An 18,369-nucleotide genomic window follows, 5' to 3' on the forward strand; every position below is an offset into this window, starting at 1 on the left:
TCCAATTGTTATCTCAGCCGAACCATAACCTGCGCACTCAAAACAGCATTCCAGCCAGACTGGTTGCCAGGGACAGACAAGCCCAATCGACGAGCAATGTCAGCCAAAGCATTTCCTTTTTCCCGAGACACCAGCAGACCAATATCATATAGTGAAGGGAATATGGAGCTCCGACACTGTAGGTACCCACACACTGTCAATGGTATACCTGTTTGGGTGCCTGTGCGCTGCACCATACGACAGAGGCTTGCAATGCATTCTGCTCCCTCATAGGTGGCCCATATTATTCTTTCATCATTAATCAGGCTGCATCTGTGAAGGAGTTCAACAAATCTTGGAAAGTGAATGTACCGGGCGGCATCAGTGTTAATGCACTCAGATACGTGGAATCTCCACCACCTTCCCTTTGGAAGTTGCCCAGTGTAGCTGACAAGAGCTAGCGAGATTTCATAGTGTCCCACAGCAGTGAGTGCCTCAACCATGAGCTCAAAACAACCTTGCAAATGTTCATGGAAGAGCCTGTGACCTAGTGCTGGACTAAAGCAAACATCTACTCCCACAATATAGTAGTTGCTTTGCACTGCTTGTGCAATAACAGATGCTTCTCCATCAAAATTGTCACGCCAAACCTCGATTTCCAGAAGATTGGCATGTCCCATGGGGAGGGCTTTACTGATGATGTGATCGACATCATATAATCCACAGAGAACCCCCCTCAATGGTCGTATGCTGTCAATTCCGAGGCGCCTCCTCAGCTCAAAAAAACAGTCCAGTGTAAGGAGGGCATCCGATCCACTTGAGTGCCTGTTGCCGGTCCGCTGCACGTTGATCTTATCTGCCAGCCAGTCAAGACTGCCTGCATCTTTACCAAATAGAATCCTCGACAATACCCGAACATCATAGAGTTGCGGTAGAGAGCAGGTATACCTCCTCATATGTTCAACCAGGGTAGCTGGCATGAAATTTCCGACCAGATTTAACAGAAAGGCGACATCATAATCTCCCTGGAAGAAAACCCAGGTCACCTCCCGGTCATAAAACCTATCAAACTCATTCAGTAACCAATCCGCTAGCTGTGCGGGAGGGACCCCACCAGTGTTGTGGGCGTCAAGATTATGTTTTTGATTGGTTAGAAACTTGATAGTGTCTTTGTTGTACGGCCGGCTATTGACATCAACTTGCAGATTTATCTCATTCACACGAACTGCTTCAGGGGGGGAGTCGGTATCAAGAGAAATGGCCAGCCCTAGTTGAAGAACTGTTATGGCGCTGCTAGAAGGAGGGCGCGAGAGGGCCGGCCGGGGGCCTTTTTGCCCACGGCCGGGCAAGAGGGAAGGGATTTCCTTCTTAATTCTTGCTTGATTAGATTGATACATCTCCTCTCTTTATATAGAGAGGTTTACTTGACTCCCAAGCAAGGCTTACTTGACCCCTAAGCAAGCGACTCTTGTCTCTAATTAACCCTAAGACTAACGGGCCCATTAGGCCCATTACGTACTCTAACACTACACCCCACCTGGACATGCAGCTTGTCCTCAAGCTGCAGCCTAACCAACTTATAACCATGACTCGACGCAACCCAAACCTAACACCTAAAAACAAGCCTTTTACATCTCGGCTTGTTTTATTATTCTCAACCTGAAATGGACTGGGACGCTTTATTTTGGACCCCTTAACAAAAAGTGGACACCATCCGCACGTCGGACATGCACGTGTACAGCCACCTGGATCCCATGGACACCATCTGGACAAAAGGAGTGCATGTGTAGGACCACCTGGAAGTGGTCGCAAGAGTGACCAGCAGAGGCGCCCTTGCGACGCCCGGTGACGGAATGCAGTGGTGCTACGTGGTGCGCTGTTGTCGGTGACACCATGCCTTCTTCCTGCCGGACGGCTGTTGGTCTGCACCGCACAGGGAAGAGTGGGGGGCTTGCGATGGAGAATGACGAGGAGGGGTGCGCCCCACCAACCGCCAATGTCGCAGACTTGGAGGTCGCTGCCCGTGGGGAAAACAGCATGCCCGCTGCCCGTGGGGGAAACCACATGCCCAAGATCCCCGGCGCAGCGGATGAGATCGAGGTCCTTTGCGCAGCGAAGGGCAACTTGGAGGAGCGGCGGCTGCAGACCACGCATCTCCCGCACACGCCGACGCGCTAGGAGGCCGCGCGCAGTAGCCTGCAGCCTCACCGCCGCCAACACGTGGCGGGTAGCGATCCAAGACGGAAGCGGTGACGGCGACGGCGGGGACTGGACTTGGTGAAGCGGGACTCCCGCCGGCACGGTCGATGCGGGGCCGGAGCTAACCGGCGGTGGCTGCTGCAGCGGCTGCGGTGGTGGCGCACCGGGCAGCGGCAACGGCTGCTGCGGCGGAGCGTCGGGCGCGGCGGAGGCCGGCAGGAGCGGCGGCTGCCAGTGCAGCCAGGGCTGGGCGGTGGTGGCGATGGATGGCAGCTGCAGTGGCCCGGCGAGCGCGGCGAAGGCCACCTAGTGCGGTGGCTGCCACGGCAACCACGGCGGCGCGGGGGCGGCGATGGGCGCTGGAGGCGCGGCAGGAGCCGGCCCCGGCCACTGCGGCCACTGCGGGGCGGCGGTGGGCGACAGCTGCAGCTGGGGCAGTAGCGTCCCAGCGAATGCCGAGGAGGCCCCTGGATCCGGCGAGTACCACGGCAGGGCCGGCAGCCCGGCGGTGGCGGTCAGCGGCAGGGGCGGCGGTGGCCCGTAGGGGCTGGCCAGGTACAGCCGGATCCCCTGGACGGCTGTGACGAGGTCGTTGAGGACCCCGGTGATCTCCTCCGGGGTGTAGACGGCGGACGGTGGTGCGGTGGAGGGCGCCGACATCTGGGCGGTGGCTGCGCCGGAGGATGCGACCAGCGGCGCGGACGGGGAGGGCAGCGGCGCGGTGTAGATGGCCAGCGGCGCGGTGGTGACGGTCGGCAGCGGAAGCGACGGGGTGGGAGGCGACGAAGACATGATCGGAACTGAGCTACCTGATACCAAATTGTTATGGCGCTGCTAGAAGGAGGGCGCGAGAGGGCCGGCCGGGGGCCTTTTTGCCCACGGCCGGGCAAGAGGGAAGGGATTTCCTTCTTAATTCTTGCTTGATTAGATTGATACATCTCCTCTCTTTATATAGAGAGGTTTCCTTGACTCCCAAGCAAGGCTTACTTGACCCCTAAGCAAGCGACTCTTATCTCTAATTAACCCTAAGACTAACGGGCCCATTAGGCCCATTACGTACTCTAACAAGAACATTCCCTCCATTGACCAAATCGCAAACATTGCTATACCACTTAGTCATTGTTCCTGGGCGAACTTGGTTCCCTGCTGTACTCATAAATTCCATGTCCAGTGCAACTGTGACACTTCCCTGTTGCAGAAGTAGCCGAAGCCCCTCCAGCTCTTCCTCAGAATTTTCATGCCAGACTGTGCGGATTAGCATCGGGACAGCGCCTGCTGTGCCTGGCAGCGCCTGGCATGTGAGGCCGCGTGCCGCGCTGGGCAGCGATGCTGTCCCGACTTCCTCGTAGGACTGGCACTGGGAATCACTTGTTGTGCCGGGCACTGACAGTGTCTCAGAAGATGAACGGACTGGATAGATGATGTCATGATAATTCCCCGAGTATAATAACAAGATCACATGAACAGCAGGAACTCCCTGACCAGTGTAGATATCTTGAGCAGGTCCACCATTCAGATGCTTCACTCTCAGTGGTATCTCTAGGGCTGTTGCCAAAGCCATTACTGCAAGATGATCTGCCCACTCACCACATGGAATGACATTTTGAAAGCACCACTGCATGTAGAGGGGTAATCAGGTAAAATAGGTATCAAGTGCTAGGTGTCAAGTGTACAAGAAAATTTTGGTTGATGCAAGTGTAATCAAAGTGATGTTCGTAAGTACACTGACATCTTGCAGATTATAAGTTTCTCCCAGATCAGCTATTAAAGGCTCGAAGTAGTCACTGTGCGAGCATATCCAGACAGCTGCTACTAATCTGAGAAAAACAAAAACTAACAAACAAATTGTGTCAGAACCATCAAGAAGGATGAACTGAATGAAACAGTTCAAGACTGTTTCTCTCACTTGGTTGCATTATTGTGTCCGAGTTGAAGAACTCCAGAAGTTTATCCTCACAATAGCTAAAAAAGGATGTTAAACTAGTTAGACGGGATGCATTTGGACACAATATTTTGCTACAATCACAGAAATCAAACGTATCAAAAACCTGCTACTTGACGCTGAGGTATCCCTCTGTCTCTTCCATTTCATTACGTTTTTTATCAGCTTCCCAAATGCCTGAAAGAAGCAATGACTCAGATAAGTCACATTTGATAATCACTAACAGCTGGTAGTTTGCACCCACAAAGGAGTTCAACTAGCAGTTACGATAATGCTTACAAGATATTATTAAACAATGAAGGATAAACAAATATGCACAAATACAACTAGGTTATCTTGCCTTGGAAGCTTCAGTTGTTGATCATCTACTACAGTAATACCATAATAATATGGTTTCACCATAAGAAACAGCACATGTGTGTCATACCAATATTTAATAATGCATATAATAATATTCTTCTAGATTATGTTGTCTCATTAGTGGCGTTGATCTGCATAAACATATTTTACAGTGCATTATGTACAATTGGTTGTTAAAGTACAAGGTTTAAGACTGATGGCACGCCAATAGTGTTTAGGTCCTGCAAACGGTAAAACAGAGATAGTGAGATGCAAGATCCAGCTTCAGTTAATCAAGTATAGTGCAACTTGAAGAGAATCATCCCTTACGAACATGTTTATCTGAGAGAAAAAACAAATATGTAGAAGGCCGGAGCTTACTTTGCGGCTCACAGAAAATCTGGAGGTCCATGTCAGATGTGCATATCTACTAGCTACTCTTTCAATGACATCAAGGACACGGTCCTCCTCACATGTATCCTGCCTATCAAGAACTTGCTCCTGTTGTTCATTAGAATAAACAAAGACAATTCAGTAACTAAAGCACTAAATATCCATCATATGCTAAGTACAGGGAGGGCAATTACAAGGTAGGAAAATATGAAGCTCCTGTAGAAACAATCTCCATCTCCACGGACTGGCCTAAATTCTGAGTAGGCCTCCTGAAGGTTCATCACATTCAAATAACCCTGTCCTGACATAGACTGATCAACTGGATCACTGTAATAATGCTCAAGAGCTTCATTCATTGGAATCGTCTGCACCAGACACACAAACAAGGGAATCCATGTTACACTTATTAGAATATGGGAACGACGTAACTAAAATGTGACGGAAATTTGTGTTTGGTTCCAGTTTTCCTAATGCCATGTTATAAAAAAAAAAGTTCTAAACCAAGCGAGCAATAGACATTATCCCTTCATTGAATGGTATCACAAGGTGAACAGCATTACAGGGCGGGTTCAGGATTCATCACAATCCAGAGTAACACAGAATTTAGAATGTAAGCCGTTAACATCAAGCATCTACACTACAACATTTAACATTATCAGACACTAAAGAATCAAACCTGCCAATTCACATATGCACCAGTTATCCTCCTTTCTTTTCTTCCAAAACTCTGTCCCACAAGAAAATGGTTAAGGTCAGTTATATCTTCAGAACTACAAGGAAACCCCGATCTGAAAAGAAGTCCAACTTCCGTAGACAAAGAAAACAAGAACGATCGAAAATACGAATGACCAATCCAGGAAGAACAAGACAGAACATGTTATCACCTGCTTCTCTGTATCCTCCCATCGACTAACTGCGTTCCTGGAGACAGATGAGTCGACCTCGGCCCCGCAGGAAGAACTGCTGCCAGAGCTCGAACAGGGGTGTGGCGAGGAGTAAATTGCGAGATTCTTGCCCTTTTGGTACGCCGCCGCCGCCGCCGCGGAGCTCGGCCCGCCCGTGCCACCGCTGCTTCCGTCTCCGTCTCCGGGCTTCTCGCGGATTTGCAGCAGGGTGGTGCAGCTTCCGACGCGCAGGGTATCGTCTGCTCATCCTCTCCGGCATCGGCTGCCGCGGCGCGGGGCGCCCCACTGGCGGAGGGCGAGGAGCAGGACGCAGTGCGCGGCTCCCCATTGGCGGAGGGCGAGGAGGACGCGGCGGCGCTGGACTCAACCGGTTCTTGGTTTAGGTTGTCCTTGTCCGGTTCGGCCGCCATGGCGGGCGGGAAGGGGGAATTCGCGGAAGGACCGGTTCGCAAGAATTCAGCGGAGGAGGACGGGTTCGCAAGAGTTAAATACACAATGTGGTCCTTGCTTGCTCGGGAAACTTATATTTAGTCCTCGTACTCGCGGAGCGAGGCCTACTCAGAATTTAGGCCTATCCGTGGGGATGAGGAATGATGCGTGTTGCTCCGTGTCATAATATAAGATTTTTTTTGATACTTTCTCTGTATCATAATAATTCAAATAATGCCTTATATTATGTTACAGGGGTACGTAGTATTTTCCAACCTTGTACGTTTGTGTGTGTGTGTGTGTGTGTGTGCAAAAAAAAGAACACTCATTTTTCTAGCAATCACACCAACTGTGAAAACGGTGCCAATGTGGACGACATTGTGAACTTGGGTACGCGCATGAAACCAGCTAGGCAAAAGAGTTTACTCCCTTCATCTAGATATGTGCCTAATATGTATTTTGTGGTTTACTTTGATCATTGATAGGATCAACAATATGCACATGATTCGCTTGATTACTTCTATCTGTTGTCGGTGTTTTTTGCTTGCCATCATGACCATTGAGTCTCACGCATTGAGCTCTAGCGGCAAGAAACTATTGTGTGCGAGTATGAAGGTGCCCATCGTGGATGTAAACGGGTATCGACGTTTCTACAAAGCCCTAAACACACAGTGAATTCAAATGAGTTGGTAGTTCTGTCTTCCCATTCTATCTTTATTTTCTCCCGATTTAATCCAGTATTAATCCTTTTTTATATATTGTGTTATGTAAAAGGGATAAGTATATTTTTCGTTCTTCAATTTTTCTGAAAGTATAGAAATGGTTCCTCAACTTCAAAACCAGCAAACTGTAGTCCCTTAATTTTTAAAATCGGATAAGTTAAGTCCCTCATACCACTTTGGCTAATTTTTTTTTGCTGACATGGACTGGTTTTTGTTTGGAATAGTGGGACCAGCCTGTTAGTGGTCGAAACTTGAACAGAGTGTGGTCTAAAAAATAAAAGACGTGCAAAAAGTATATCATCCGTCGACTGACTCGAACGGGACACCTCGTGCTAAGTGCAAGCACGGGCTAGCCACCCAGCGAGTAAGCATTTTTGTGATGCGGACAAATACATTGTATTTCATATTTATCAAAACACACCTGACATGATAATGGATAGAAATAGAATTCAGCTTCATTATTTCATATATCCTTATACTGAGAGATACTTTTTTTTCTTATACTCGAACATGGAATGCTGGTGCAGACGAGTACAGCGAGCATGCTTAATATCTGCAAAACTACAAAAGATTTTATACTTGTCTGTGTAATACTACATAGTATCCGTGGTGTGGTGGTTACCTACTGATCTAGCTTGTTTCCGGTATTAAATTCAAAACCTGTGCAAATGCATTGTATTTTAAGCTATTATTCTTTCTTCCTAAGGCTGACATGTGGGGCCCTGCAGATTTGTACACGCTGATGTGACTGCCCAGCCTGCACAATGCATCTAGTTTTAGTCAAAACCACTCCCTGCCTGAAAAAAAAACAGTCAAAGCGGTATGAGGGATTAAACTTATCCGGTTTGAATAGTTGAGGGTAGGGATGAAAACGGAGCGGAAACGGACAGAACTGTGTGCTATCATATTTGTTTTCACATTTTTTTGCAGAAGCGGAAACGAATACAGAAAACCCGAAAATGAATACGGAAAAAGATACTACCGGAAACGGACACAGAGCAAATACAAAGCGGATACGGAAACAGAAATAGGCATTGATCGAAACTTAAAAACCCCTTGAATCATGGAGAAATACACACAAAAACAAACAAATTTAATGAGTATTGCTAACATGGCTACAAAATAATATCATTATGTTAGCAACTTAGCGTAGTATTGTAGTAGTACCGAACAATTGCGTATAGGGTCAAGCTGAGTACATGTGTGGTAGTAGAAGTTGGGCTTCAAATTCATTCTACTAATTGTTTCATTGTGTTCTCTTTGGTGGTTGGGCTACAAAGCAGTTTTAGGTCTATAGTAAAAACAGAAATTCCATATTCACGAAAACGGAAAGTTCCGTTTCCATGCATGTTCCACCGGAAAACATCGTTCCATTTTTGTTTTCGTTTTTGCATAAAAAAATTCATTTCCACTTCCGTTTGCAAATTTTCGTTTCCGTTTTCACCGGAAAAACGAAAAGTTTCCACTCCATTTTCATCCCTAGTTGAGGGACCAAATTTTGCTGATTTTATAGTTGAGGGACCATTTCTATACTTTTGAAAGAGTTGAGGGACGAAAAATATACTTCTCCCTATGTAAAATGATAACGTTGGTTTTTATAACTAGATGGAAATGTATGAAGATTATCCGTTGGACTATGGCATAGTGCATTCTTGGAATGTAGATTTGCAACCCAATCCAACGTGTGCAGACGAAGCTAATGCACGGGGGTAGAGAAAATGAAGCTAACCAAAAATGCAAGAGATATCGATGTTGATGGTAGCTATGTTCAATGATGGCAATGGAATATTACGTGTAATAAAGTTATCTTGTCTATTGTTAGGACGTGTGCTTATAGTCCTCATCAATGTTGTTGTTAGCCATCTGTATAATTACCTGCAAAAGGAAATCCATTTATATAATTGTATATGAGTCTAGAAGCGGAATATACAATTATATAATATTAGGGCATCTCCAACACGGACCCTCAAACCTTTCGCATGTGTTCGGACCGAGCGGTGCGGACCCCACAACCCATCCAACGGAGTCTCGCATCCGTCCGCAAACCAGTCCGGACTTTCGTTTTCCCGCAAGTCAGAACCAAACCAGGGGGCTTTGCATGCGGAAGTCCTGACACCAACCACGTAGGACTCCGACACCCCCGAGCCACTTAAAACAGAAATGGAGCCCACACTTTGGAGTTGGCCACACTGTTTCCGCGACAAAATTACTATTTCTCAACCCTCTCAACTTCCATCTTGCCACTCTCCACCTCAATTCCCACCCTTCTTGCCGCCACCGGCGCATGGAGGACCCGTAAAAAAAGTTGTCGAAGACGGTGCTGTGGGACCTGAAGAAGGCGGTTGCTCGCAAGATCAACTCAGCAACATGGCAAGATCGTCGGCTTAGACAAAAGGCAAAGCCGATAGAGGTTAAGAAGCAGAAGGCCGTATGAGATGATGGTCGTGGCAGGGGACATGCAGGGGTTGGTCGTGGTGCAGGGCAGGGCTAGGGATGCAGGCTCCGCCGCCGTCACCGTTTGTGTAGACGCCGCCTTGGCCGAAGCAATACAAGCCTCCCCACGTCTACGCCGCACAACAACTCGGTAGGTAGTCCTCGGCATCTTCCATCAGGCACATGCCTTATTGCGATGACGTCAACGCAACACCACTAGTTTTCTCAAAGTCTGCATCACCGCGGCTAGTCCGGTCGCAGAAGCCGGGTGTGGAGCAACTCGGTGCTCGCACGCAGTTCGCCGGTATGCCTCAAGTGGGCGAGCCGGCGTACGACGACACGGACAAGCAGATGTTTGACATGATCCTTGACGGAGGCAGAGGCTACTACGAGGACGAGCGGGTGGATGATTACGCAGTCGGGCACGTACATCCAGCGGGTGGCCAATTTAAGGCCTCCTTTGGTTCAAAAGATAGAAATATCACATGAATAGTAAAAGTCGTAGAAAATGAGATGACACGTATATTAAATTCCTATAAAAAAAGAGATGATATCTGGTTCATATGACTTGATTTTTTTCATCGGGGGTGAGCTAATGTTGTGTCCTTTCAAATGTGAACAATACAAACCAACGTACATAGAATAAGACATCATTTCCGTGAAAAATGAAGGGCTCTAATGAAAATTTTCCTACAGGAATTCTATCTTACGTAATTCCTATAAAAACATGTAAACCAAAAGGATGCCTAAGTTACTGTTGCTTAGGACAGTCTAGTATGCAAGAGTATAAAAGTAAAAGTGAAAGCCAAGTTTGCATGAAAGTGAAGTGTTAAGGATAGAGATAACAAACACACGGATTTATCTTGAGGTTCAGATTGTTAGCGGGGTCCTACTCCTCGTCAATGGAGGTTCGAACATGGTTGCATAACACACTAAGTGCTTGATCTTGATTACATATGTTGCCACAAAGTCATGTGCACAATCTAGGGACACAAAGTCATACAGACATCTATCACATCACGGCTCTGAAACACGAAAGGTGTTTCACATTGATTAGATCACATGAAGTAGACGATCTTCAGGGCATTACGAACTTCCTGGCTCCTCCACAACTTGAATGCATCCAAGTACCTAGCCGGTCTACGAGGTGTAAACCCTCCAAAAGTTTTGAGAACTTAAGTTGTTCGATAAAAATATTCTTTCTTGTGCCCAACGAGCAATCTCCTCTACTCCCAAACTCTCATATGACAGATTTCGGGCTTCCGGAAGTTGGAGTATTCAAAACATATGAGTATATCTCATGGTATCTCACATGCTTGAAAGACTTAACACAAGGTAGGCCAAAAATCTAACTGTTGCGCACTAAATCACGTAGCTCAGAGCTTCCAACAATTACGCCCGGAAGGCTCTGAAGTGAGCATATATGATCACCAATGCATGTGAAACTACCATTCAAGCATGATTTGTCTTGGACCACAAAGCGCATAGGTTTTTTAAATAATAATAATAATATTTCCCCCTTAAAGTTGGTAATGCGAGGTCAACAACATGCACGATGATATTGAGCTCTAACAACCGAACACCATGATTTTTGTTATTGACTAAAATCTTCATTTGAACACGAAAAAGTTTCTTTTTAAGTGCCAAGTTTACAAGACGGTGACTTAGTCAAGTTCAACATTGGAGAAGTTGTGGTTAAGCAAGATTTGATTAAAGTTTTAAAGATGTTCTATTTTCAGCAAGCAATTTTAAAAAGTCAAAATTAATTTTCACGATCCACCCAACATTTTTGGAACACACAGTTTACCCAACATAGAGAACGGACAAAATGAAAAGAAACCATCCGTAACAAAAAGAAGCAAATGGCATGAAATGAAAAGCCATGTCGGCCCCAAAACGTCCACTTAGTCATCACGACGTCAGTTCACGTTTCCCACGCATAGCAAACCACAAGAAAAATAAGAAGAAATCTTGTATATATATCCATGCCAGGTTGAGTCATCCACCGTGTATTTTCCACAAGTCATGTCGGCTTCAAAGAGTCCAGCATCTCCGGCATAGAGAACCACAGGAAAATGAGGGAAAACCAACCGTGCCAAGTGAAGAGGAAAAGAAAAATGTCCAATAAGCACATGACATGATGACCGGTGCATATTCCGTTCCACCTCCATCCACACGCACACTGGTCGACCAAGAGCTCGCCGCGCTGGCCCACACGTCAGCGACCGGTTCCGTTGAGGTAGGAATTTGAGTCCGTTTTCCTTTTCTCTTTTTCGAGCGGCGACGAAATGCAGTCCACCTCCGTTTGCTACCCACGCACGCGGCCGCGGGCCCACGGCCGGAGGAGCTAGAAAGACCTATCGCCACCAGGCCCGGTCCCGAGGGAAAGGAATCCAGCAAGGCAGCCAGGAGCGCGCCCCCACCCGCCGGCGACGGCCACATGCCGACCGCCTCCTGCCTCCGCCCGCCTCTCCGCAGCGGCCGCTCCGCCGCGGCGGGCCTCAGGTTCCCTCCCCCGGCGCAGCTCTACCCGGCGGGGCTGGCGATTGGGAGCTGGCGGAGGAGGCTCGCCGGGGTCGGGGTGGCGGCCGCCTCCGCCTCGCCCTTCGACGAGCTCTACGCGCGGGGAAGGCCCATCCACGGCCCCTCCAAGGTGGGCGCCCTCCCCCTAACCCGCCCCTCCCTCGGTCGCATCGCCCAGCCCACTTCTCTCTCCCAAAAAAATTGAATAGTCTGGTTGCTTGTACATATTGAGTTTGTTTATTATCATGGGAACTGTTTGGTTCGTCATGAGATCGAGATGTGGTGCTCTGATGCGGCGGATGGAGCGTCCGCGTGCGGCTTGTAATGTTTTGGTTACTAGATCATCTACCAGGCTCAGACGTGGCCGTTAATCATTATTAATACTTGTGAATAAGATGAGGTTGTTGTTACCATCTGAAAATTGGTGTAGTCCGATGAGATGCTTGAAACCGGTGAATTGTTGATTGGATTAATTGAGAGATCATAATTCGATGCTTCCACTTTTTGTTGCTGCCAGTGTGAGCCCGTGTCAATTTCGTACACAAAGGGACAATTCAAATAATCTGAGTGTTCTGCAAGAGTGGACAAGTAATGAAGTTATAGTCCTAGTATTCTAATATCGCTTGCCCATCGTCATCCTCAGGACTGGTCATCCTGGCAATGGATCTGCTGCTCATCGTCATCCTCAGAACCAGGTCTAAAGAATGGCAAGTCATGATCTTGCTAAAAGAGAGTTGGCTACTTGCTTTTCCTGGTCCTGGGGCTCTCCCACTCTGAATGATGTAGTAACATTTCAGATCTTGAAAATTGGGTTAACTTATGGATTAGATGGGTTTGAGTTGTATGCATCTGAAATACTTTGCACGCACAACTTGGCTGGTACGGGTAAATCATATATATCATATATATACTTAAGTAGTTGATCCCCACTACTTCTATTTATCTCAATATGCACCACATGCCACCTCATCGACCTTATTACTTCTATTTCTCTCAACATGCATGAGAAGTGCTACAGAAAATTGTTTGATTTTATTGTTCTACCTTTACACCCGAAAATTGTTTGATTGTGTTCTAATTGTTTGATTTTATTCTTCTAGGTTCTAGGTTCTTGAGATTGTATAGTCACTCTGCACTCTACAGTGCATTTTAATGACTGTGTTTGATTTCCTTGTAGAAATCTACCTTGTGGAATTTGATCCAAGACATAGAGCCTTTGGATCTTAGTGTCATTCAGAAAGATGTTCCTCTTGAAACGGTTGATGCAATGAAGAGGACCATCTCTGGCATGTTGGGTCTGCTTCCATCTGATCAGTTCCGTGTTGTTGTAGAAGCCCTTTGGAGTCCATTTTTCAAGTTATTGGTATCTTCAATCATGACTGGGTAAGTTCTCTGGTTGAAAAAGATATTTTCTTATTGGTTGCACATGGGTTTTCTGAGAGTTGGTTGGTTCATCAGGCACATGAATTTTCTTGTGCTATTTTATTAAAAAAAAATAGATGACAATCAACAATGACCATCTTGCGGAAGTGTATGGCGCTATTAGATGACTACACGTGAACCTGAAAAATATTAGTAAGGAATAATAGCATGTGAATATGGAAAACATACCCAAGTTTGTAGTAGTGGTGCAGCCATGGCATGCTATGCATTAAAATATAAGCACCATAATATCTTGGGAATACGTTTGAATGGTGTTTGATCTTTCATTGTTGGAAAGTGACATTTCTTGGATGTATCCATGCTGTGGTGTTTTCCTGGTTTTCTTCCATCCTGCTAGTATACCTTTGTTTTCTTGAACCGTTCATTGTTTATGTTCTTTCAATGTGTTGAGGTTCATCTGTTCCATTTGGTTAATTACTAATGTGGTGGTATTGATAGCTTGGGCCTATTTTTCACTCCCTCCGTTCCACAACAAGAATTATGGAACGGAGGTAGTAGGTTAGAAGTCGTGATCTTCTTGTTAGTGCTGCTGAGTTGGTTGTCACTTGCTAATCACTCATTCGTGGAGAAATAAAAGCTAGTTGCCTGCCCTCATCTTTTTTAGCCTGATAGTTACCTACTTGACTATGTTTTACAATTTTGGCCTGGAATTTCGGTGCACCTATTTTCAGTAAAGCTGTCTTTTTTTGTATATGCTAATTATCATGAAGTTCATGTTGTCGATATGAGTTGCCTGGAGTTATGGATAAGAATTCCTTCCTTTGCCGGTAAATGAATAGGAATCAGGTCAATAAAACTGGAACAGTTTCAGCCTTCCTCTTGAATTGAGCTACTATCAAGGACATCATTCCCATGTGATAGCTCCTGTTACATTTTTTAAATGTTGGCTATATGACAGATGGGTTATTGCATCTATTTCTATCAGTACTAGCATAATGCCTGGGTGTTGCTACGGAACTACAAAATAGTTGAAGTTGCATTGGATTAGCAGTATACAACAACCAATGGACTTGAACACTGCAAAGAAAAACTCAAGCAAGCCCGCAACACTGCACTGTGTAACTGCACTGCCATGGGAGCACTGACATGTACTTATAAAATACTTTCTCATTCAAAACATGAGTGAGGGGATCGCTTGCTGGTTTGATTGAGCTGGGTGTACACACATGTGTGCGCTTTGAGGCTTCCCAACGGCATTATTTTTTACTGTTCCGTCTATAAAAAAAAATCAAACCAGAGGGGTCTGATGGGTTCTAGATGGATGAGAAAGATAGGGATGGAATGGGGAGTGAACTCTTCCAAACCAGGAAGGGGGATTAGGATGAGGGAGATTAGGATGGAATGGGGATTGAACTTACTGCTCCCACCACCAACTCCAATTTATAAGGTAGTAGAGATTTTGAACAAGTTTGAAGCAACTGTTTGTAGTCTTTGTTTTGTTTGCGAAGTGATTTGTATTAACATGTTTATTCAAAGCACAGCCGACATGTATTGATGTACCAGAAGGCTGTAGTGCTTACTTCATTTCTTCTTGCAGGTATACTCTACGTAATGCTGAATGCAGGCTCTCTTTTGAAAGGAACCTAGAACTTTCTGAAGAAGATGCTGAATGTGAGAAAAGAGACACGACTGAAGATAATCTTCATGATATCAATTTGGGTAGGCCTGTTACAATTTTCAGATTATCGGAAGACGACATGCCCCAGGACTCTGGAAAAAGTGACGAAGAATCATCTGGTGAGAGTATGGGGGAAATGTTAAGTAACTTAACACCCCAAGCGGAAGAGCAGATTATTCGGTTGCAATCTCGTTTGGATGCGATGAAAAAGGTAATAGTCTCAAATCATATGTCCTGATCAGGAATATTCAAATAATCGTGAACAAACTTCTTTCGGTTTATTGGTTATTGCTTTTATCATGTACCTGGTTATATTGCCTGATTCATTACTTAGTATGATTTTGTTTATTCCCATGCCTTCTGTTTCCTGTCTGTAAATGACTATTGATCAGATATAAATTTTAAAAAATGTCTGCAATATATCTATCTTGTTAGGCCTGTGAATCAAATATTGTCTTCTGCTGCCATTGGAACTGTACAGGTTCATCCCAACCATGTACTCTACTTTTACAATTTTCTTGTTAAACATATATGCTAAAGTCATCTTTAACTTGTATTTGTATTACTGAGAACTGATCTGACACCAATTGAATTTCATTTTGATCCGCTATTATTGCTATGCACTGAAGTCCGCTGCTTTGTGCAACTTTTGTTGTCGTAAATTTCTTAAGTGCTATATTTATATGACGGCCACCGCTTTGTGCAACTGTTTCTTGTGAAAATCCTAGTTGATAATTTTGGGACCCGATAAATCCCGAACGTTCGGATTTTAAGCATGTCACCCCAAACGTTTTTTCATGGCAACTTTAGTTGTTAAAACATGGCAACTTTGTCCCAGTTCATTTTTTTGTCAGAACATTGCCATGTTTGCCAACCTCGCGTGAACTATAGTTGCCATGCTTAAAATCTAAACCTTCCGGATTTATCATTTCCGTAATTTTGTGGCTGACTATATGCATTGTGCCTTTTGTGTTCAAACCTGAAGGTTTATTGCTTTATAATCTTGTAGGAGTTGCATGACCTGAAGAGGAAAAATTCTGCCCTTCAAATGCAACAGTTTGTTGGAGAAGAGAAAAATGATCTGCTAGACTATCTAAGATCCCTAACACCAGAGAAGGTATGTACATCTCAACAGCTTACTGATGACTAATTGCTCTTGGTACAAACCCCAAACAACAAAGAAAATCCGGAGATTGGTCCTAGGTTTCTTTACAGTGGCCTGACTAGCTGTTGTGCACAGGTTGCTGAACTCTCGGAATCCACCTGTCCCGGTGTGCAAGAGGCTATCCAGTCTGTTGTGCATGGTTTGCTTGCCACTCTTTCCCCCAAGGTACACTCAAAGTCTCCTCCGCCACTAGAGAATGCTGGGGGAGCCCTAAATCGTGGGGGTGAGGACGATGACTGTGCAGAGCTTGTCGAGAATACTTCCCTCCCGTTTCAGCCCCTAATATCTGTCCCACGTGATTATCTTGCACGTTTGCTATTCTGGTAAATACAAATCAGATTCGTTATGCTTTGTTTGATTTGGCCTTTCTGTTCATGGCCAATTAGTGATTGACATTGCGTCCTGCTCAGGTGCATGTTGCTGGGTCACTACATCCGGGGTCTGGAATACCGGTTAGAGCTGGCACACCTTCTCAGAATATCTAGCGACGTGGGGTCTTTCCCCATTGATGACGATCATTTTATTTGAGAAAGCTTCGCTGGCTTATTGAGATCCATCAGCGAAGAGGATGAAAATGCACTGGCCAAGAGGCCGCAGAAGTTGCTGTTTGGGGCATTTCCTGACAATGAAACAGGGAGTTCTGGGCCATAGCTCCTGTTGTAGTTCTTGTAAAGTCGGAACGAAGGCGTTCGGGTGTAAAGTTAGTGTTACATATCAATGTGAACAATATATTTTATTTCCTTCTATTTATTGTGTCGTATACAAAATAAACATGTTGTTCTTGCTGCTAATCTCGTGGTAGCATGGTGGATACTGGGTATTAGGCATCCCTTGTACTCATAGGTTGTATGTATTTGTCTAATGTTTATCACGTGAATGATATTATATTGTCGAGTCGTATCAAGGTTCCTGGACGTGTGTACCGATATAACAGCTCTAGATGGATGGTTCTTGATGAAGGTAAGTAGTGTACAGTCTGCCTTTAGTATATTGTGTACTCCCTTCTGCCACTCAAACGGATGTATCTAATGCTGCCTTTAGTATATCTTGTACTCCCTTCTGCCACTTAAACGGATGTATCTAACGCTGAAACATGTTTTGATATATCTGTTTGAATTTGCTCGAACAGATGTATTTAGCACTGAAATATGTTTAGATACATTCATCTTAACAGAATATGGAACAGAGGGATATATCTGTTTGAATTTGCTCGAACAGATGTAAGGAGGGATATATCTGTTTGAATCTGCTCGAACAGATGTAAGGAAGTAGATAGTTACGTATGATGTAATAACTTTGATTTGAGATCCAAGAAATAGTACTCCCTCTGTCCTAAAATTCTTGTCTTAGATTTGTCTAGATATGGATGTATCTAATACTAAAATGTGATTTGATATATCCGTATTTAGACAAATCTAAGACAAGAACTTAGACGAATCTAAGACAAGAATTTTAGGACGGAGGGAGTATCTGATTCATACATCTACCATTTCACAATTTTTGTTATATTGATTCATCAAAACCCATAAAAGCTCTAAAAGCATCTATTTATGAGCTTTTATGGCTTTTTGGTCAAAGTGGAAAAGTTGCAAAAATAGAAGCAAAAACTCAAACAAACGGGGCCTTAGAGCATCTCTAGCATACCACGTATAATGCCCCGACCCGCAAAATAACCGTCAAAATACGTGCCCGCGCGAAAAAAGTCGTCCGATCAGACAATGTAAATGCGCCTGACCCGTAAAAAATTTGAGGGTCGCGGTAAAATCTCACCTCCAACCCGCGAAAACATAGATTTTCCCCTTGACCCAACGGTGCCCTGTATCTCAGAAAAGCGGTTGGCGGGAGGGACATTTCAGCCCGCTCGTGTTCCCCACCCCCTTCCGCAGCCGCCCGCCATCGGTTCCGCCCGTCCGCCGCCGGCGATTCCGGCCATATCTGCGGACGGAATCACGCCGCCGGGGCGCCCCTCACCCGGTTCCACCTAGCCGCTTCATTGGCTCCCCGGATCCGCCGAGCCGAGCCGCCCCGAGTCGCCATCACTGCCCCGGGATCGACCACCGCAGAGCCACCGCCCGAGCCGCCGGTGAGTACATGTGCTTGTGCTTTCGGATGCGATATACATAGTTGGTTCATGCGGCGTTCGTATTTGTGATTTTAGATGGAATTGAGCCCTCGTGAGACTAGCTAGAGACCCTAACCGCATTAGAGCATTTCTTCAGACCTACCCGAAGATTGAAGATGCAAACACCCACTTTTAGCTTCAGGAGGATCTAATTGAG

At 45.6% G+C, this 18,369-nt stretch overlaps 2 protein-coding genes and 1 pseudogene across 2 annotated transcripts; 1 reads left to right on the forward strand and 2 right to left on the reverse strand.

The window, feature by feature from the left end:
* Positions 1–1,781: 1,781 nt before the first annotated feature.
* LOC147974779 (uncharacterized) lies at positions 1,782–4,637 on the reverse strand (annotated as a pseudogene).
* Positions 2,882–6,167, reverse strand: LOC125554597 (uncharacterized). Its single transcript, XM_087520139.1, has 8 exons — positions 6,044–6,167; positions 5,737–5,996; positions 5,529–5,579; positions 5,047–5,217; positions 4,227–4,960; positions 4,085–4,140; positions 3,908–4,011; positions 2,882–3,793 (listed from the first exon to the last, which is right to left on the reverse strand). Exons 1-5 carry the CDS (start codon positions 6,165–6,167, stop codon positions 4,745–4,747), a joined length of 822 nt encoding a protein of 273 aa, XP_087376265.1. The 3' UTR covers positions 2,882–3,793; positions 3,908–4,011; positions 4,085–4,140; positions 4,227–4,744.
* A 5,518-nt stretch (positions 6,168–11,685) lies between these two features.
* LOC125550649 (uncharacterized) lies at positions 11,686–16,990 on the forward strand. Its single transcript, XM_048713687.2, has 6 exons — positions 11,686–11,994; positions 13,042–13,247; positions 14,845–15,136; positions 15,935–16,042; positions 16,166–16,413; positions 16,501–16,990. Exons 1-6 carry the CDS (start codon positions 11,782–11,784, stop codon positions 16,616–16,618), a joined length of 1,185 nt encoding a protein of 394 aa, XP_048569644.1. The 5' UTR covers positions 11,686–11,781; the 3' UTR covers positions 16,619–16,990.
* The last annotated feature ends 1,379 nt before the right edge of the window (positions 16,991–18,369 follow it).

Source organism: Triticum urartu, chromosome 4A (genome assembly GCF_056163025.1).
Source record: "Triticum urartu cultivar PI428250 chromosome 4A, HENAU_Tu73, whole genome shotgun sequence".
Lineage (NCBI taxonomy): Eukaryota > Viridiplantae > Streptophyta > Magnoliopsida > Poales > Poaceae > Triticum > Triticum urartu.